The sequence below is a fragment of the Leptinotarsa decemlineata genome, unplaced genomic scaffold (assembly GCF_025532065.1).
Source record: "Leptinotarsa decemlineata unplaced genomic scaffold, Ldec_3_MD MMD2_tig00000882_RagTag_RagTag, whole genome shotgun sequence".
Lineage (NCBI taxonomy): Eukaryota > Metazoa > Arthropoda > Insecta > Coleoptera > Chrysomelidae > Leptinotarsa > Leptinotarsa decemlineata.
The window spans coordinates 15,136,566-15,158,746 of NW_027412556.1; the positions used below are offsets into that span (position 1 = coordinate 15,136,566).

Sequence of the window (22,181 nt, forward strand, 5' to 3'; positions counted from 1 at the left end):
ACATTTCTTAGTTCATTATTTATTTGATCAGCTAGTGTTTCTATATTATCTCCTGAAATTGATAACAAAGCGTCGTATTCAAAAAGGTTCATGAAATCACAACCATGACTGTTATCTATATCATTCAGGTAGATTAAAAATAATATAAGTCCCAAAACACTCCTCTGAGGTACCCCGAAAACGATATCGCGAGATGATGACACCGAATCCTTCATTTTGGTTACCTGTTTGTGTTGTGATAAATAACACAGGTCTGCAAAAAAACTTAAAAAAGAAATTGTTTTGATTTCGTTAACTGATCTTTTTCTAGTTTTTTCCCTGATTTCAAAAATGACATTTATTTTTATCTATCACGTAAGGTTTGCCTACAAAATAAGGATGGAATAATTGAAAAAGAACAAAACAAAACGAGGAAATGTGGATTTATTTTTATTATTCTAGCATAAAGTAAAAGCAGAATAAACAATGCTACATAGCTAAACTAAGCATAATAGTGATACACAAGTGTTTGCAAAGTGATTATGAGTCTTTGTAAAAACGTTGATACTTTTCGGCTGTGTTCTTGTGAATTTTCAATTTTTAACATTCAACAGTAGTCTGCCATCACGTTAACATTCCACCGACCTTGGTATCTGCGTTTCATTTCTTTTATGTATTGATGGAACCATTCTCCTTGTTCCTCACTTACAGCCCCTAGATTTCCGGGAAAGTAGTCCAGATGTGAGTGAAGGAAATGAACTTTGACACTCATGTTGCAGCCCAACATTTTGTAGTTTTGTATCAATTCAGCAACCAAAGTTTTGTAGTTTGAGTCTTTTTTGTTTCTAAGAAAGCCTGTTATAACAAGTTTGAATGAATTCCAGGCATTTTTTTCTTTCATTTCCATTTTAGTGACAAGCTTTCATCTTTCAAAAGTTTTCTTATGTCAGGCCCAACGAAGACTCCTTCTTTCAATTTAGCATCGGATAGACCAGGAAACTTTTCAGAAAGATACTTGAAACAATCACCTTCCTCGTCTAATGCTTTCACAAACTGTTTCATCAGCCCCAATTTGATATGGAGTGGTGGAAGTAAGATTTTTTTAGGATCCACCAAACTTTGTATTTCAACATTTTTAACTCCAGGAATAAGACTATTTCTTATTGACCACACCTGCTTGACATAGTGTTGTTTTCTGTCACGGCTATCCCATTCACATAGGAAACATGGAAACTTAGTGTAACAACTTTATTGACCTAGTAACATTGAAATAACTTTCAAGTCTACACAAATGGTCCACTTATGATCAGAGTAGCTGAGCTCATTAAGGAGAAAATCAAGATTTTCGTATCATTCTTTCAAATGGACTGAGTGTCCAACAGGCCACAGAAGCATATTGGTTCCCATTGTGAAGAAGTACAGTTTTCAAACTTCTTTTTGATGAATCGATGAAAAGTGTTCATTTCTCTGGTTCATACGTTATGTTGAACATTTTCATGATGCCGAGTACATTGTTGCAGAAAACTAGGTCAGCCTCCTGTGTAAAAAGGGGACAAATTCCCTTTCTCTAAATCGGTACCATGAAAATGAAACACCGGAGGCTAACATATGCCTTTCTTCAAGTCTAGACCCTAAAACTTCTGCTGCGCCCTTTGGGAGAGTCAGATTGAGAGAAAAGTTCAGGGTCATTGGTACCTGGATCGTAGCTGGCATCACTGTCGCTACTGCTACTATGTGTTTTTGCGTCTAAATCGTCTAAAATGTTGTCCAAGGTATCCGGAGGTGAAGGAATAGGCAAGTTAGGTCCATGAGGAACAGGGCGAAACGCTGAACGTATGTTGGTGGGGTATGATATATCCTTTCTGTTTTTTAAATTGAAACCTTGCAATGAACAAGAACAAAAATAACAGTCATCACTGTGATCTTTTGTCTCTCTCCAAACTATGGGTACTCCAAAACGAAATGATTTTTTCTTACCTTGAAACCATTGTCCAAGTTCTTCAACACACACAGAACACACTATATGGGGAGCCCAAGATTTATTTTAGTCCCCTAATTTAATACCAAAATATACACATTGTGCAGTAACTTGTTCATCATAAAAGCTCCATAATTCAGACTCAATTTACCGCGTATATGGGCTATATAATACAGAACCATCGAACCCATACCGAATCTAAAAACCCATTTAATAAGAAAATGTCAGGTGAAATTTTTGACTTATCTATAGGTGATAGAATTTTTTCACTATTTTTCCCGTAATCTGCACACAAAATACTGTTTTAATCACTAGTTAAATATCGTACAATTTGTTCATCGCAGACCTGTGAATCAATCAGTCATAACAAAACCACACTTGCAGTTGAGGCAACTGACATCAAAACTTGAATGCTGTGAGACTAATATGAGAAAAAGTACACGACGGTGTACGCGGTTGGGTACGACTGCAAGTTTGTGATTAGTGTACGGCGGATGCCACGATGACATCTCGGCGGAGATTAGCAGCAAGTTGACTGCAGACGCCCGTTTCGACTTTTGTGAACGCCCGTGTACGTGTAGTACAGTATTTGTTATGGGCGGCTTGAGTTCGCTGAAAGGCGACTGTAACTGTGTGGTCGATCCGACCGCAAAATGTGGCTCGTGTACGGGCGCACTAAGATCTAAAAATATGGCTATAATATAATGTCCCTTATCTATTGATTCTTTCCATTTTGATATTGTGACTTGTAATGCAAACTCACGTGAATGGTGTTTTCTGAAACCTTACTGATATTTTAGTAATATATCATCATTTTCTAGTTATTCGATGAGTTGATTATAAACTGCAAGTTCTTCTATTTTTTTCAATACAAGGCAAAGTGTTGATTGGTCTAAATTCCCATCCCTAAGAGACTTTCTGAATTGGCACAAGGACACTGGTCTTGAGCTCCTTCGGAAATCCGCCAGTGCTCAAAGATGTATTCATGAAATGCAACAATGCATGTCCTATAACACCATCAATTAAACAGACCTTCGTCAACGCCAAAACCTTTCCAGAAACTAATTTCTCCTTAAAAAAAAGTGAATGAATATTATTTACCTACTCTCATAGATGATATGAGTGGATTCAACTCATTCTGTGATGAGAAGTCTTAATTTTATGAACCAATTGATGTTTTTTCTCTTAATGTTATCCGTATTTGGTACTGAAGAGGAGCCGATAAGGCAAGTATCTTACGGCGAAACATTGAATGTCTACCACTGATGACGACAGTGTTCCATATGAATGAAATTTTACTTCTTTCATTTATTACATCGTGTAGGAATCTTGTGCATGATATCTGATTCGATTCCATACTAATGTACGATATACAAACGGAATAGAGAAAAGTGTTTTCGTATAATTTAGCGTTCATATGAAAGTATTTGTTTCGGAAGTTTTTTTGATGTAATTCAATGTTTATTTGAAATAGCTGTTTCGAGAGGGCTTTCTCTTTCAGTTTGTATCTGAAAGTTACTCCTTTACATGATCCACACATCTTCATTCAGAGTTACTTTTTAAAATTGATTGCTTTGGAAGATTTCCATATTTTTTTCATTTAAGATGGAGAAGTAGACAGCCAAAGCCTTTCTCAAAAATTAATCTCTCCTAAAAATATACCCTTTCAATTTGAAAATATTCTATTTATCAGTACTTCTTGTTGTTGTTGTTGTATCAAATAGTTATGTTTATAGAAAAACAAGCTGAGAAATCATACAGATACTTTATTAACGTTTCTAACACCGAAATCTGCCTCCGTCTTCTGAATTCTTGATGAGTTGTATTTTCAAGCGCCCTCAATAGATGTCGAAGTTTGTCGTTTCTACACCTGTATAACGTTATCCATTGAAATTTTTATTTTTTTTTTCAGATTGTAGAAAGTGAAAAAACCCAAAAGAGGTGATAAAAATTCCGTTTTCCTCTCTCAATAATTGCATGTTTTTTTTTTATACAATTCGAAGTGTATCTTTACCATGAAAATTTCAAATATTTTATCCACCTTATGAAGAAAACTGTGTTCATTTCAATTTGTCCGCTCTGTATTCTAAAATGTCAAAAATGATTCGAACAATTACAGTTCACATTTTCTATTGTGAGATCATGGGCTTTAAATAAAATTCCTCACATTTATGAAAAAAAAGTCACTGATATTAATTTCGAGTCATTACGACATTGAAACGATTCTCGAATAATAATGAAGATGATTATTACTTAAGTGCTGATTAGTGATTAGTTCATCGGAGACCGAATCAATACACTGGATCTCGAAGGTGACCTCGAAGTGCATGCTTTTAATAACTCACTTGGTGGAAATAATGATGATAAATGATTTTCTCAACAATACAATTGATAAATAGCAAATGCCTGAGTTGCACTCTGCTATCGTCCCTGTCAGTATAAAGATATCCCTTTCAGCACGTGTTCAGTGCATAAAATACTTCTCTTACATGCGAGATGTCAAAATGATTTGTACCTCACGAATTATTGAAGGCATCAGCTAGAGACATCACAAATAATAGGTTGTTTCAGAAGTTTTGTCCGTTATTATGAGTCTACCTCAAACTGTTAACTCTGTCAGCTCGGGATTCGATGACAAAGGTTCTACCGGTGAGAAACATATTGAAGTGGTAGTCTGTTGGTGGGAAGTCTGGGAAGTTCGTTGGGAAGCGTGCGGATTAACGTTGTCGCAAAGCAGTATCGGGCCACTTTCATTAACAAGTGCCGACTGCTGCTGTTGCTATTTTTGGTACATTTCGTCGATTCGCCGCTGACCACCATACAGTAATCATGGTCTTTTTTGGGTGTTTTCGCCTTTGGGAAGTGCCTTCCTTGTTTGCATCTTTCTAAAACAATATTAGTCAAATTTGACGAATTTTCAGCGTCTAATAATGAATTTACGATACTTTTCTTTCCTTTTCCGGCAAATCCAGATGTTGTATCGCAACCTGAAAAACAATACAGAAAAACAACGATATTTTCAAAAGATTCATGTGAAAAATTAATCTTTCATATTTCCAGAACCTGACTTCAGAAAAAAAATGTCATGATTATTTGAATTCAATTGATTCAAAAGGACCAAAAAATCAATATCTGGACTCACAACAATGACAGTTTCATTTGTATCTCTGGCAATTTCTATCAAGGTCTTAATTATATCAGCATCAGCATCTTTTTCTGTTTGTTCACAGGAAAATCCTTGTGACTGTTATATTTCGATTAACGTTTTCATTATTTTGTTCTTGTTTTTTTCTTTAAAAATTTTTTCCTGCTAAAATGGTATTGTAACGAATCTGAAGCCGGCCAGCCGGCCGGCCAGCGAACAAACACATGACATCACCGCAAAAGAAATGCAGTCGGCAACCGCCGGTAAAACCGTCTACAGATTTCGAGAAAGAACCGTTACACTATATAAGTCCGGCTTCCCGACCCAAGGGGGAGTTCAGAAAGTGAATCGAACGATAAACAAGGAATTCAAATAGTGAAAATAGATTAGGCGTTAGTTGATAAGTGTTGTAAATGAATTAGTTTGTGATTAGTGAAATATTTTTGAAAATAAATTTGTTTTAGACAGTTAATTCTTTAATTTGTTACAGTATTTTTGTATTGTTTTGATAATTAAACTCTGAAATATTGTATGAGGTTTTTCTACGGCCACATTCTCCTCTTCTAGTTGAATTAGCTGCTGGTACTGTTGTGACAGTAACTGATTTTTCAATTTCGGGGTACCCATCAAAAACGATATAGCTGCCTGCTATATACAGAATGGGACACCGAAAACGAAATAGATCGAATATCTTCAAAACACATGTATGTTCTGAAAAAAACGCAAAAACATGTCGATTTGTAATCGAAAGGGGATATCTTTCTATCATAACCTCAACTGTCATACCTCTCCCCCACCACTCGGTCCCCCAAACATCATTAAAAATGTAATTTCATAAGGAGTTCGGCCACTTAACTTCCAATACCTAACTTTTTATTTTGGTGCTCCCTTGCGAAAAAAAAACTGTTCCGTATTCCAAATTATAATACTTCATTTGCAAGCTGATTTGAATCAATTCGGTGACAATGCATCATGGAATTTTTCTAAGGAAAAAACAAAATGGCGGCTCCACAATAGCGGACAAGATTTGCAATCATGGTCCGATTTGATTCAAAATTGATAAGTGATGGTCTTCAGGGTTGCAAATTATGATTTGTTTGTCAACGAGCAAAACAATATGGTGGCTCCAAGATGGCGGACGAAATTTGTAATTATGATATGATTCGAATTAAAATTAGTAAGTGGGGATTTTCAGGGTAGAAAATTATGATTTTTTTGTTGATGCAAAAAACAAGGTGGCAGACAATATTTGTAATTGTGGTTCGATTCGATTCAAAATTGGCATATGGGGGTTTTACAAGTTTCCAGTATTACTGAAAAGAATTAATTGAATTGATAAAAAAATGTGTTGGAAATATTGGTCAGGATTTACAAGAATATAACAAAATTACTTCCATTACAAAAAAAAACAATCTCTATGACATCTCTCTCAAAGTTTGTATTTCAGAAGCTCTTTCTATATATCATTTCTTTTCAGTACCAACCATATGGAATTTCGCCGTTTGTAAAGTAAACTCCTGAGGCCAATTATGTAAAACTGCCGCATGTTTCAAACTGGAAAGCCAATCCATTGTGGGTTTCCCTAACGATTATCCATCAAAATTTTCGATACTGTGACTGAAATCCGACATCACATGGAACTCCTTGTTTTGTTCATTTCCAATTAGTTTTTGATTGTTTTGACTTTCTAGCAGTTTCATGAAATTTTCTTCGGATGCCATTCTATTCTTTCCTATTGTTATCATCATTTCCATGAACTTCTCTAGCATATTCTGTTGAGCTGTACTTTCTGTTGAACTGGTACTCGCGTTATCTTCGTTCACCTATACCGCAGGAATACCGGAAAATATCTACACTGAATCCGTAATCGCAATAAAAAACAAGCACAACAGTTTTCAATACACTGTCTCAATCAACTTTGTACTTCCAGTAGAGACTACTTCTGATAAAATAGAATAGAATAAAATTACTTCCATTACAAAAAGAAACGATCTCTATGACATCTCTCTCAAAGTTTTACATTGCTCTCAAAATTTTACCGCGCAAGAATATCTACCTATCTTGTACTCTTGACGAGTTTTTATTTTCCTTCTCATCGCATTTAAAAGCTTTCCATTCAATTTTATTCAATTCGTTTTAGTCATGATGAAATTCTGTAGCCAAAATCCACACAATTAAATTCTGAATCGGATCGGACCATAATTACCAATCTCATCCGCCGTCCTGGACATGCCATTTTATTGTTTTTTCTCCAATAAAATTTCCATATTGCATTGTCATCGCAATGATGAACACCTACCAGAGTTCAAGTCTCGATTTAAGTTGATTGAACAACTAGAAGTGGGTCAAAAGTCAGCTGCATTATTTGTCCCACACATACATACATAGAAACTATCTGGGAGCAAGTTGACTGAAAGCTTCAAAAAAAATGGAAAACCATGCATAAATTCAAATCCAATCATCCCAAACAACATTAATTCACAGTAGATGCTCAAAGTGTTCACCATGAACTGCCATAAATGAGTAAAGTTATTCTCCAAACACCGTCTGACGTTTTTGAGCATTTGAGTATTGGTATAATATAAAACCCTTTTGTGTCAGTGCTTATGTGTGTCAGTTTCTTTCCAGTAGTACTTCAGGTCCATTAAAAAGGGTTTATTATTTACAGGATAGGGTAGAAATAATTGAATGTTATTTCAAAAATAATGAATATGCCAACACAGCCAGTAGAATTTTCAATGAGCAACACCCAAAAACAAACGTAAATCGTGAATACGTTTTGAAACTGATTTCAGAATTTTAACAAACGGGATCTGTGGCAAATAAAAAATGTCAAATTGAAAACCCAGTATAAAAAAGAAGCGGTGGAGGTAGCCGTTTTAGGACAGGTTGCTGCGGATTAAACTCTTGGTACAAGAGGCTTGCTGAATTATCTGAAGTAAGTTTCTCTTATTCTCTTTTTTTATGGTCTTTACTTCTCTTCGGCGCAGTAGACCAATCTGGAGTAAGTCGACGTACCGTCGGGTGAATTTTGAAAGCTCACAGATTCCATTCACATAATTTTAAACTGGTTCAGGAATTTGACGATGACAACTTTGATCGTCGCATACAATTTTGTGTAGTCATGACTGAACGTGCTACACAAGATCCAAATTCCGTTTTCAAAATTTGTTTTTCGGATGAATGCAGTTTTTATCTCAACGGGACTGTCAATCGACATAATTGTCGGTACTGTTCAGATTGTAATCCAAGAGTGTTTCCCCAAGTACCTATATACGCAATACCCACAAAAGTTAAACGTTTGAGCTGAAATATTTGGTGATCTTATTATTGATCTATTTTTCCTACCAGGTAATCTGTCTGGAGACATGAATTCGAAATTACTCAAAGATACCGTTGATCCAACGTTAATGGACATAATAGATAACGATAACCGAAAGCTTGAGGATCACCTAATATTCCATCAGGACGGAGCTCCTCCGCATTTTGCTGTAGCGGTTCTTCAGTACCTGAATGAAGGATTTCCTAGACACTGTATTGGAAGGAGAGTTTACATTGAATGGCCCCCCGATCACCCGATTTATCCCCATTAGATTACTTTTTGTGAGGTCATTTGAAAAGTAAAATATACGCCACTCAGCCAGGTTACGTCAACATATTATAACCAAATGTCGTCAAATAACCCCAGACATGCTTCAAAACGTCAGTCAACGTTTTGAGACGAACTTATACCCATGTATGGCAGTGAGTGGAGGACACTTCGAGCATCTACTGTGAATCAATGTAGTTTGGATTGATCTTAGTTGAATTCATGCATAATTTTTCTTTTAAATACAATATCATAAGTTGGAATATGAAACAATTGTTTTTTCCGTAATAGGGCGCCAAAATGAAAAATTAGGTACCAAACACTCACATGTCTAAATTCCATATAGAATTACCTTGTCAATGCTGTGTCACACATAGTACTTTCCCTATTAAAATTGTATGAGTGACCAAGGGGTAGGGAGAGAGGTATGACAGTTAAGATTACGACTAAAGATGTCTTACTTGGATTTAAAATCGACGTGTTTTTTGCAATATTGTAACAATTTATGTGCTTTGAAAAATTTGTTTTCGGTGCCGGGTCGAATCGAACCATACCTATGAATTTCGCTCGCCATCTTGTTTCTTGCATCGACAAAAAAATCATAATTTTCGACTCTGAAAATCCCTACGTACTAATTTTTATTCGAATTAAACCATAATTACAAATTACGTCCTCCATCTTGGAGCCACCATATTGTTTTTCTGTATTCTGTATTCATAATTTGCGACCCTGAAAATCACCACTTATCCATTTTGAATCAAATCGAACCATAATTGAAAATCTTGTCCGCCATTGTGGAGCCGCCATTTTGTTTTTGCCTTTAGACAAATTCCATAATGTATTGTCACTGCATTAATGTCAAATTAGCTTCCAAATGAAGTATCATAATTTGGAATACGGAACAATTTTTTCCCGCAAGAGGGTGACAAAATAGAAAGTTAGATAGCTAAAATTAAAATGGCCGAATTCCTTATAAAATTACCTTTTCAACGATGTGTCACACTTACTACTTTCCCCATTCAAATTGTTTGGGTGATAATGACCGAGGGGTCGGGGGAGAGGTATGACAGTTCAAATTCAAATTCAAATTTATTAACAAATTTAAATATCAAATTAATGTCTATAAATATTGAAAAATTGTTAGTACATGTATAATATTTTAACACAGTCTGCTAAGTGTAAACACTTGTGTTTGACTGGGTTAGTTGAAAAATAATGATTATGTTAACTGTTAAAATAGATATTGTCCATGAAACAATATATAGAAAAGAAGAAATGTATCAATGATAGTATTTTATTATGAATGGGGGTGAAATGAATTATCTGTTGATCTGAACTATTTCAATGTGAGCACATTTTAAATTTTTCCAATATTATCTAATATCCAATTGTGTGATGTTTTTTGAATGCTGTTGTTCTCAACTTTTTGATTTATCGTGGAATTATATTGTAAATTTTACAACCAATACATATGCAGTGTTGTTGCATTAAATGCAGACTACACTTAGCAATTTGAAAGCATTTATTAGTTTTCGATCTTGTATCATACTGATGTTTTATTATGTCAGTATTTGCAGAATGTTTTTTCATATAGATGATACTAATTTTGTGAAATGTTTTTCTGAGATTTAAAATGAAATATGTTCTGAATAAAACTCTCGACGGAAATCTGAAAAGTTTTTATAAAATTATTTTTATTGCATATTTTTGAATAGACTGGACAGATTTTAACGAATTTCCATATGCAACACCTCAGGCTATGATTCCGTAAGTCATAATATTGGTTATGATAGAAAGAGTTCCCCCTTGGACTACAAATCGACCTGTTTTCGCATTTTTTTTTTCAGAAAACGTGTTTTGAAAATACTCGATCTGTTTCGTTTACAATGTCCCACCCTGTATATTTGTTTTTATACATAGCGCAAATATATATTCGATTCAAGGCTAACAATCATCCCTTATTCCAGAGTTGCAGAGCGTTTCCAGGGGTATTTTATAATTTATCGAGCTTTTGATACATCCCAGATTGATAATCAACAAAAATTCATAAAATATTATCCAACTCCAGGAAAAAACATTCTGGTGAGACAATTCGAAACGGCTTAACGTTTTTGCCACCGACTCGCCTCATCCTCAGCTGTCACTCACCAAGCCCCTCGTTAATCTTGACCGCCCCGCCCGGCAGGACCCTGAATTTTTCCTCACCGCTATCGAAAGACATGAACCTCTTCGAAAATAAACGTGACCCATATATCCCGCATTCGCGAAAAGCACCAGCACATACATAAAACTCCGTCCAGCGTACTATTAATAATCGCGAGAAGGTTCCCCACCACGTCCCAGCCAGCCGAGGATTCACTTCAAGAATCGCGCACATTCCGCTTTTGAAATTGTACAACCAACGCCTCCCGTGAATATACCGTGCTAGTGGTCGAAAGTGAAAAACACCCCGAGTGACATGGCGTCTCTGATCACAGTGCGAATCAACAAGGGCGACTCGCCCAATCTGGGCTTCAGGCTGCAGGGCGGGAAGGATTTCGGTACGCCACTGGTCATCCAGAAGGTAGGATTTTTCTTAAGATTTTTCTCAGGAAAGGGACATAATTTTTTTTTGTCGAAAAATAGGGTTGGAGGCTTACTTAATCGAGTTGCGAGGGTTGTTTTGGGATTGGTGCCTGTGAAACTTGATAATTAATCTCTCAGGCTAACTATATGATATTTAATCGAACACTAAACATTTAATCCGATCACAAAATTGATCTGAATATATTTTCTGATTGAAGTGAATTTTCCGAAAGAAAATAGTATGAACAATGTTGGCATCACTTGACATGATCTAACGATATTTAGTTTCGATGTAATTCGAAACCGAACCGAACTTTTTTTAGAAGCAATTGTTGGGTGCAATAAATTATTTATCAATTGTTGACTATGCAGTCACTCATAATATATTCTTTGGGGATGTTATGCTCTCTGTGAAAATTGATTATCACTGTCCTAAATACCACAAAAGTTATCTTCTAAATAAGGGTCCATATAAAATTTCTAGAATTCGACAAATACTTCTATCGAAAACAAGATTTTTTTAATAAATAACTTTAACATTCACCAAAATAAAGTTAGTTTGATTCATTGTGTACCAATCCTCTGAAGTGATATCTGATTCAATTCCATAAAAAATATTTAAAATACAAACTAAATAGAGAAAAGTGTTTTTCATATAACTCAGTTTTCATATAAAAGTAGTTGTTTCCAAAGTATTTTTCTTCGTGTTATTCGTGTAATTCAATGTTTATATGAAAGTAACTATTTCAAGAGGGCTTTTTTCCAGTTTGTGTCTGAAAGTTACTTCGTTGCATGATCTACTACACATCTTTGTATACAGTTAATTTTTTGAAAATGATTGCATTCTTTCTTTCTTTGAAAGATTCCCACATTGTTTTGTATAAAGATGGAGAAGTAGAAAATCAATTCAAAATATTGCCATTCACTATTGGAAACTATTTTGGAACCCTCAATTGTTTTCAAGATAGAAACAACTCAATGGGAAAGATTTACCTAAAATATATTTTTCATTTGCTATGTCGATTAAAGTCCCCATCAGTTGTTTTTATTCGAAATATAGTATACTTGAAGTATCAGTACTAGTAGTGTTTTTAAATACAATATATTTCTCGGTGTATTCATACAGATGGGGGTCTAAACTTGACCGTTCGCATTTTTCAGGGTCCTTCGAAAGTTTGAATATTGCGAATGATCCTAAAGTAATGCTATTCTTGATCCTTCGCACAATTTACTACGAGCGAACTTTGTTGTTCGCAAATGATTTGCGAACGAATCTGGAAGAGGTTAGGTCACATAATTCTGTGGTCAGGTATTTTACAGGAAGTTTATATTTAGTGGATGAAATTTGTTGTATCAGTAGAGTTGAACTTGATGAGTTTATGTTAAATGGATTAACTGCAGTATATAGCAAATTTAGAGAACTTGGAAATTACACAAAAATATCTTGAAACAAACATTTCGATGTATTTACAAAAAGCACACAAGAAAATATTTTTCTACCAGGTACATTTGCAACCAATGGATTCCATGTAACGTAGTGACTTATTACACATATAATGGATAAATAATAATGGGAAAAGAAAAAATTTTCAAAATACCCGACAATTGTATACTGAAATACGTGTTGCGGTAGTAAACTGTTTAATGAAAATCTCAAAAATTAAGTCTTACTTGAATTCGTTACGGTTTTGTTCAAATATCGGCCAATTCCATCACATATGTCAATGTTTGTTTGGAGAAGGTTCAATTTAAATATGAAATTCATCAGTACCAGTTATCCTCATTTCATTTTCAATGTCATGGGAACCGAGTAGTATAATTATATTGTCCCCATATCACTTCTATAATTTTTAAAAAAGGTCTTAGTCGGTACCGAATATAATTCAATGTCGAATGTTTAGTTTGAAAAAACTTTCGTTTTCGTGTTATTCAAAAAAATTGACAACAGAAACGAAGGTGCAATAAAATTACCAAATAATGTCCTCCACCTCTACAACAATTCAGTCAATTTTCTGAACATTCTCCTCATTTTATTGAAGTTATATACTTGAATAAATATATATGAAGTTTACCAGAATAGTCGCGTCCATAACGTTTTCAAAATTGTACATTCTGAGTGACATGGCGGCTTTGATCAACAAGGGCTATTCGCCCAATCTAGATTTCGAGATGCAGGGCGGAAAGGATTTCAGTACGCCACTGGTCATCCAGCAGCCCGGATTTTTCTATACACGTTCATTGGAAATGAGGGTTATGATTCCACTTCCAAACTGCTAAAGGACAAAGGTTAGGAGTTTTGAAAATAAATATGGTCTGTAAGGTTTGAGACTGGTGCTTGAGGAACTTGGCAACAAAAATGCCTGAATGATTCATTATTATATATTCAAGAAACACCTCAACACACACTCAACAGTATTACAAAAAACGCAAAACGTGTTTCGCTATACAAGTTGCTTCTAACGCCAATCCAATTACCTAAACCCTTACAATTTTTATATACATGAGGTACCTCTTCAATTATGATTACGTGTAGCATACGAGTATTACCTCTACATCAATAATAATACTTCCTCGGTTTTTTAAGAAAACAAGTTCAACAATGGAGATCTGTTCAAATTCAGTTGGTAGTTAGAATGTTTCAATTTTAAAGTTCATTAATTTCCATTGCTTCCAAATGATTCAGTTTCAAACCTTTATTTCCTATGTGTGAAATTTCGAAGTCTTCGTTACATATAACGTTTTGTTTCAAAAACTTTACCAATTATTATTTGAAAAATATCAAATTTCAACAGTTAAAACGTGATCTCTCAAAATAGAGTTTGTATCTTTATTTAAAATAAGTATTTATGACGAATACTTAAAACACTAATAGGCAGTACACTTCATCTGAAAAGGTTCGTCGAAATATTTTTTTTTATTTTATATGAGTTTGATTACGAAATTAGTATTTGTTAATTAATTTTTTCTATTGGGATTTGAAGTTAGAAATTACTCCACTCAGGTTATTAGCAACGAAATATCAACATGTAATCACAATGTTGACCCATAAACCAGTAATAATGTGGCATTGAAAGTACAAGAGCTTATGTAAAACGCCTTTTTTCTACATGTGTAGAAAATACCTTCGCGAAAGTTTGACGTATGTAAGTCAATATCTGTCATGATATTAGTTAGAGAAACATTTGTTTTTTTAGTTGTCAGTTGTTTAGGATTGCTTGGAAAGAGTGTATCAAATTTTAGTAAATATATAAGTTTCTTCAGGATATTCTTCTCGATACACAATAATCTGGACACTTTATGTGTTTAAAATCAATAACACCATCTGATTCGAATAATTTAGAATAAACGCGAATATCCCGCCGATATTGTGTTCTTTCCCGACGCCGTTCGATGCTATAATTAACTTTTATATGTCATTGAGGAAACTGTATTCGTAATTTTGCCTAACATTCGAGTCTAAATATAAATTACACGAAATTTTCCGAATTATATAACAAATAACTGGTGTTTTTTAAGTATGAAACTTTCGTGGTTACTTATGGTGACATAAAAACTGACTTTTCTAGATTCAGGGTGTACAAAAATTAAGAAATTCGTTCAGACCCTAACCCTTTCTTTGTTTCATCCTTGGTGGCTACTAGATGCATATGCTTTGAACTGGTTCTGATGAAGCACAATGAAAATGATCCTGGGGGTTTAGTTCCGGTTAACAAGATGGCCAATGCTATGAAACTTCATTGGTCAACTATTTCGTCCGGAACTTATGTAAATAGATGGGTGTCAAAAGATTGGTGCCACCAGATGGGTGTGGACAGACTGGTGTGATCCTGAATCGGTGGTACCGAAAACGTTATCGAAAGAGCAGAATTTATATGAGAAGTATGACTAGAAAAGTTAGATGATTACACATTTAAATTTTATTCGAAAGCTGTAACTGACTGAATATAGCGATTGGTCTTCCATGTTAGATATATTTTACAAAGTTTTTTTTGATTTTAAGACAGAACTCATAAATGTCAGAACTACACAAATGATTAAGTTGAAACTCGTATCATTCAGATAACTTAAATTTAATATCACTGTGGCAAAAAATAAGTGAACTGGTATGTTCATCTTGATAACAGACACACCTTTCAAGGGCGTCGCCAACGGAGGGCAGGGGGGGGGGGTAGTTGCCCTGAAAATAAATAAATGCGTTGGTTTTGATGGTTTTTCAACGATATCAGGAAAAGACGGAGGGGTACAGGCGAGCTTACGCAAAAAGTACACCAAATGACTCTATTTCATTGTTCGTCCCGCAAACTGAATCTAGTTATCAATGATCTAAATTACCTTCCTGAAATTAGAAATGCCATAGGAACCACCAAAGATACTAGGAACATTTTTCTGGAATCAGTTTTGAGGAGGAAGCTGATACCTAATATTTCCATACTTTGCGAGACAAGATGGAGTAATAAAACCAAATCCATAAGAGATTTTAAAGAAAATCTTTCAATAATTCTGGAAGCCTTTCAAACTTCATCTCAGGAAGGAAATAGTGCAACTCGGAAAAGTGCCTTCCAACTGAATGCGGCTACTTCCAGAATTTCTTTCATTTTCGGGATTATGTTGGTAGCCAAATACTACTCGGCTTTGTTTGAACCCGTTGTCAACGTACTCCAATCTGTAGCTTTGGACGTGGTCAAAGCCTCGGAACACGTTAGAAAGATTTTATTTTTAATTAAAAACCATCGTGACAATCCGAAAAAAGTGACAGACGGAATTATAAAGGAAGCTACTGCTGTTGCGGAGAAAATCGGACTGGAGGAGGACATAACATCGATGCCGCGTATTACGGCGAAACCACGTCATAGAAGCAATCATCCAGTAGAAAGCCCTTCAGAATACTGGAAGAGGTCTTTAGTAATACCATACTTGGATTCGATTATCACCTTCCTTGAAGTACGTTTTGCTGAAGAAAACACGCCATCATTCGCATTATTTTAGTTACACCCAGCGCAGATGCAAAATATGACAACTTAAAATCTGAAACAAACTTGTGAATCTATTGCCCAGTTTTATGATTTACCGAACATAAAGAATGAAATCGAACTTTGGCAGCAATTGTGGCACGATAGACTTAATATAACAAATCTTACAGTTGTTGATGTCCTAAAAGAAACAAATTCCTTCTTTCCCGAAAAGGAAAAAGCATTGAAAAGTTTGATCGCTTTACCATACACGACCTGTACAATAGAGCGATCCTTTAGCAGCCTCAAAAGACTGAAAACATGGCTAAGAAGCACCATGTCATAAGATCGCCTTGAAGGTCTGGCCATGATGAGTGTACACAGTGCTAAAATAAATAAAAACCTAAATAATTTTAATGATAGAGTGGTTGAAAGTTTTGCGAAAAACCCCCACAGGTTATGTTTTAATTAAATATTATTTTTGTTAAAATAAATAATTATTACTGTCCTTAAAAGTTTGATTTAGTTATTGTGCTGTCGAGGGCTTGTGAAGTTTTATACATTGATATCAGAACCGTTCTTATTACAATCGTCATCAAGGCAAAGACTTCCAAAATGTAACGCTTCATGCTTTCGACTGTACCAGGCGTTCATATTTTTTATCCTCCAAAATATAGCTCCATTGCCCCCCCTTTATCATAAGCTGGCGACGCCCTTGACACCTTTGTTCCCAAAATCTGCACTACGTTCAATACTAATTATCAAAATCTAGTCCCTCCCCAATTACGATATTTCCATTATCATCATTCGATCATGCGACAATAAAAACGTCTACACCATCTGTATTGGTACGTAAACAGGAGCGAAGCTAGAGTTTCATTTGTTACTACAATCAGAAGTTTCCATTTACTTGGCATTCAGTAGCGTTATCATAGCTTTTATCGCTGTTGCAATTATAACTACTCGTTACCTTATTTTGAGTGTTGTTTCCGTGCACTTTTGTGGAAACATTCTTAGATTAAATTCCTGTTGACTGAAACATGAACCATTAGTTGTTTTGCAGAATGTAAAATCCTTTGAAAGAAATTGAGTTCTTTGAAAATGAACCTGAATCAATCAATCGATTGATATGTTTCACTATTTCAAACACGAGATCATGAGAGTTAATAGAAGGATGATGTTATAGGTTGGAAATGTCAAATTAAACTGTTGAGCTGAAAAGTTTATCGGCTAACTTGAAAAAACATTTTTTTTTAATATTCAATATAGTTGCCTTCGAGGGTGGTACCACGATTATAGTGGTCGTACAATTTTTCTATACCATTTTCATAGTACTATTTGTCTTTAGCGTCAAAATTGGCGTCAGTTCTGATGATTTTTATCGGCGCTAAATTTCTTTCCAGTGAGCATTCTCTTGAGTTCTGAGAACAGGAAAAAGTCGCTGGGGGCCAGATCTCTGTATCTGTATCTGTAGAGTAGGAAAGGTGAGTGTAAGCCCACAGTACTTAGGCCACATGTGACCCATTGTACATCCTCCCGAGGAGTTGTTCTCCTAGGTCATCATCCATCCTGTCCTTTCCAGGAAGGTAGACAGGTCACTGGAAGACATCTCCTTTATATCGGCAGGTGTAGGCCAAGACTCGCCGAACACACACTCTCTTATTGTCGATAACTCCGGGTACTCGCACAGGACATGCCTGACAGTCTCATCTTCCTGTTCACACATCCTGCATAGAGGTGTGTCCTTCAGCCCCATATTATACAGGTGTTTCCTTAGTTGACAGTGGCCAGTTATGGGGGCCAGATCTCGAGAATATGGTAAATGCGTAAGCAATTCGAAACCCATTTCATATAATTTTGTCATCGTTCCCACTGATTTTTGACCCGGCCAATGGGGTGGTTTTATAGTGAGTTCGTCCTTCAAACGCTTCAAAAACGCTATGTATTTACATCTGTATCTGTAGAGTATGGATGGTGAGTGTAGCACTTGGCCACATGTGACCCATTGTACATCCTCCCGAGGAGTTGTTCTCCTAGGTCATCATCCATCCTGTCCTTTCCAGGAAGGTAGACAGGTCACTGGAAGACATCTCCTTTATATCGGCAGGTGTAGGCCAAGACTCGCCGAACACACACTCTCTTATTGTCGATAACTCCGGGTACTCGCACAGGACATGCCTGACAGTCTCATCTTCCTGTTCACACATCCTGCATAGAGGTGTGCCCTTCAGCCCCATATTATGGAGGTGTTTCCTCAGTTGACAGTGGCCAGTCAGAAATCCTACTGGTAGGCGTAGATTTTTCCTGGTCATCGCCAGATATTTCTTCGGCTCCAGCTTCCCAGGGTCACCCAAGGTGATCCTGGCAAGATTACATCCTTTGATTCCATACCATCTCTTCAAATATTGAGCATGGGTGTAACATTTGACAAGTTCCGCAATTATCGAAGTCATCAGGCCGTAGGTGCCACTGGGTCCTAAAATTCTTAGTCCAGCCGCTTCCTTGGCTAAAGAGTCGGCAATGCGATTACTTTTACTCCTGTCGTGCCCTTTAACTCACCTCAGGATAATGTTATTATCTACCGAGGCATTGGCTTGATCTTGGTGACACTCTAGTACTAGCCCTGAGGTTATACGTTATCTGTTCAAGGCTAATAGGGCTTGTCTGCTGTCAGTGCAGATTATTATGTTTTTGCCGAAATTCCTTTCTTGATTATTTCTTTTGTGGCGATTGAGATACCAGCCAGTTCTTTTTGGACCACGCTGGTATTCTTAGCCTTAACGAACTGGAGTACACTCCACATCCTGAGCCTTCTTTGGTTTTTGAGCCGTCTGTATAAATCCGTATTGCATTTGTAGCATCTGACTCTATGTTCTGCTTGATTTGTATTTTGTAGGGTTTATTAAGCACAAACCTTGGTTCAATTGCATCGCTTGTTGCCTGCAGCAGAGGTTGTGCAGTGAGCGCTTCCCGCCATAGGCCCAGCCTCAACTGGAAACGCTATGTTATAGTCGCAGTCGATGGTTTTTTCCTTCAAAATAGTCGATGAATGCGCATCCCGAAATACTGACTGTTGCGTCTTTGCACGCTTTGGAGTCGGTTCACCACGTGTAGTCCACTCAGATAACGATCTTCATGAATTGTAAAAAGAGAATTTGCTGCATCACAATGGATATGTAACAGTGAGGTCAACATCAGTTTCAGTGTTTCGAATCAAATTGATGTTCATAATGAACTCCACTGTTGATCATGAATATCACTCTGACCTGTAATCTCTGTCTCCAGGCTAGTTCCCTGGGTTGGATTCACATCATAACCTAGTAGAAAATGAAAAGTTTATTTCTTTGGCAGCGTTAATTTCAAAAATAATTTCCTAGTTGTTTGTTAGTGAACTATATTTATTTATTTCATACACTATTCTACAGGATGAATCCAATTACAGAATAGGGAGTAATAGTGGAACCAGTATGTGATTAACTTCAACTGAAATATAAATAAAGTGAATGAGATGTAACCTTGTGGAGCATTTGTGGAATGTCATTTTTAGCGAGTTTTTGATAACTGAATTGTTGTTTATTTTCGCAGTTTGGTGTCTCCGTGGCAAACGCCATACAAACGTTTTAGAATAACATCTGATTGAGAGTACCAAAATATTACTCACGACGATAAATAAACGCAGAAATGAAAGGTAGTTATAAATTTTTAGCTGACCCGTCGGAATTCGTATCGCTCCAGAATTAACAGGAGTTCTTATACAAAAACAGTAGATTTGGCAACATGAACATGGCGCTCTTCTCGTGTGATCTCTTCTCCATCTGTAGTGGATTGATTCGCAATATGTCACAGTCTAATTGCAGTACGGCTTCATTGTGAAAAAATCGATCTTCTTACTCGCAATATTTGAATTAAAACTGTAATAGATATCTGCCTCTATAATGAAATTACAATTATTCATGCGCGCACAATCACAAACGTCTAACCTAACAAACTGAATGTCTTCAATTAGTGCTATCTTCAATTTCGAAAATTTTTTAATAGTTATATTTCTATTTTGGGCACGATTAACACGATTTTGCGACTATGTTTCATTCATTACATGAGAGAAGCAGATTCGAGAAGGCATACCCAATGCGACTTCATACAATTACCGATTACGAAACGAATTGGTACCAATCGAAAATAAAAACAGTACGCCAATGCCCCGAATGGAATTTCCGTTAAAAATAATCTGATATATTTACCGATGTGAGATTGGGTCCTCCTACGTTGAAATTTTGCACACACTTCGCTCCGTCTTTTTTTAAATAGTTTACTTTTATCCCAAACAATTTATGAAAGGCTGGTATATTCATTCTCAGAAGAATTAGTCTTAGCTTGCTTCAATTGTTTTCGCGTAATCAGTTTTTTGGTCAAAACTAGGTTTCTATGAACTTCAAAAAAGGAATGATCACGTATCTAGAAGTTTACAAAGGAACATTTATATATATATATATATATATATATATATATATATATATATATATATATATATATATATATATATATATATATATAATATGCATAAGTTAGATTGGGTCAGTTAGGTTGTTAGGATGGGTTAACAGTTAGTTAGGATAGATTAGTTATGAAAGGTTAGTTTGATTAGGTTAGTTAGGTTACATTATGTTTATGTCATTATACGTGATAATATCCTTTGCTCAATCAGCATTTTCAATTTTCCATTAAATAGCTCACTAAGTAACATAATGGCATTCATTCTCTGACTTCTAAAAGATAAATATGGTATATACGACCACGTTTAAGTATAAAACATTTGTAGCAAGTCTGGTTGAGATTCAAAATTCGACTAGTATTTATATATTAAAACAATACATATGCGAAACATAAAAATATATCATTGTATCAAACAAAGTTTCTGTTCCATTACCATGGAAAAAGCCATATAGTCATTGGCGGTTGGCAAGATATTGTAAAGATTGACATCTCTTGGTAGTTTTCAGAAAATGTATGCAGACTCAACTCAAAAAGTCTCGTAAGATTATGAAAATGGGAATTAGCAGAAGATTGCGTTTGATTTTATATACATTCAGCAACGACTCTGTAAAAATAAAAATTGATGTAACAGTCATAATGCCCAGTTTTATGAACAATGGACATTTTTTGTGTTACAAACATCTTTATAAGAAAAGAAGATTTTTCCTGTAGCTAATATGAGAATAGGAAAAGGCGTACCTAGTAGATTATGAAATAGTATCAAGAGACACACATTTCCTCAGTCACTTCAATGAAAATAGGTAATTTCATAGCTTCATATTCTTCTAACATTCAACAAGTTTTGAGATGTCTACTGAATTTTCACACATAGTTCACAATAGGCTTCAAATTAGTATCGTATCAGCTTATAACTGATAATTGATGACCTTTCATTGAATTTACTCAAACAAAAGTGTGTTCACAACTGTCATCTATCTACCTGAAGGCAACACAAGACGAAAATGCGATCCCAAACTTTAAAGTGATTTACACTTCATCACGCTTGTCGCATCGATGTGTAAGGCCACTTGAATTTATTTTGTCGCGGGATAGTTTGAATTTTGTAATATTATTTCCAATTGTATGGTGTGAAGGGAACTATAATGTGCATGAATTGCTTAAGGTAAATAATCTATTCAATATTAATGTAAAATAGATTTTGCTTTACTATAATATTTCGATAGGTGCTTAGATAGATATATGGATAGATTGAGTTTTTCAAACGCTAAAATGGTTACAGTAAGGTATCCTTAGAAAAAAGACATATACCAACACAGATTTTTCTGTAGACCTATTAAAGAACAACAATTAGCAGTGAAATATTTTGTTATATCTCAAAGGGATAAGGCATTGTTTCTAGAGGACTTTCTTATCATAATATTTAGTAATAAGATTCCCAAGGGAAATTCCATACAATAATGCAAAGTTTTAAAAATATACCAT

General features: G+C 35.4%; 2 protein-coding genes across 5 annotated transcripts in view; one reads left to right on the plus strand and one right to left on the minus strand.

Annotated features, from left to right (window-relative positions):
* Positions 1-3,606: 3,606 nt before the first annotated feature.
* LOC141482179 (uncharacterized) lies at positions 3,607-11,068 on the minus strand. Of its 2 annotated transcripts, none has more exons than XM_074175084.1 (3): positions 10,840-11,068; positions 4,903-4,944; positions 3,607-4,838 (listed from the first exon to the last, which is right to left on the minus strand). In XM_074175084.1, exons 1-3 carry the CDS (start codon positions 11,066-11,068, stop codon positions 4,711-4,713), a joined length of 399 nt encoding a protein of 132 aa, XP_074031185.1. In that variant the 3' UTR covers positions 3,607-4,710. The 2 variants fall into 2 exon arrangements, with proteins under 2 accessions (XP_074031185.1, XP_074031186.1); XM_074175085.1 differs by having other exon boundaries at positions 3,615-4,842.
* Positions 10,994-22,181, plus strand: part of Zasp52 (Z band alternatively spliced PDZ-motif protein 52) — a 134,922-nt gene continuing 123,734 nt past the window's right edge. For all 3 annotated transcript variants that reach the window (XM_023157727.2, XM_023157726.2, XM_023157728.2), the window contains exon 1: positions 10,994-11,254. In XM_023157727.2, the coding sequence (XP_023013495.2) occupies positions 11,150-11,254 (105 nt within the window). In that variant the 5' untranslated portion in view covers positions 10,994-11,149. The remainder of the gene's footprint in view (positions 11,255-22,181) is intronic.

Excerpts from the sequence above, each read along its gene's own strand:
- LOC141482179 (XM_074175085.1), bottom strand. The coding sequence starts at position 11,068 with ATGTGCGCGATTCTTGAAGTGAATCCTCGGCTGGCTGGGACGTGGTGG. Across the intron at positions 4,945-10,839 it reads CAAGATTAACGAGGGGCTTG|GTTGCGATACAACATCTGGA; the intron begins GTGAGTGACAGC and ends ATTGTTTTTCAG. Across the intron at positions 4,843-4,902 it reads TGCCGGAAAAGGAAAGAAAA|AAAGATGCAAACAAGGAAGG; the intron begins GTATCGTAAATT and ends ATATTGTTTTAG.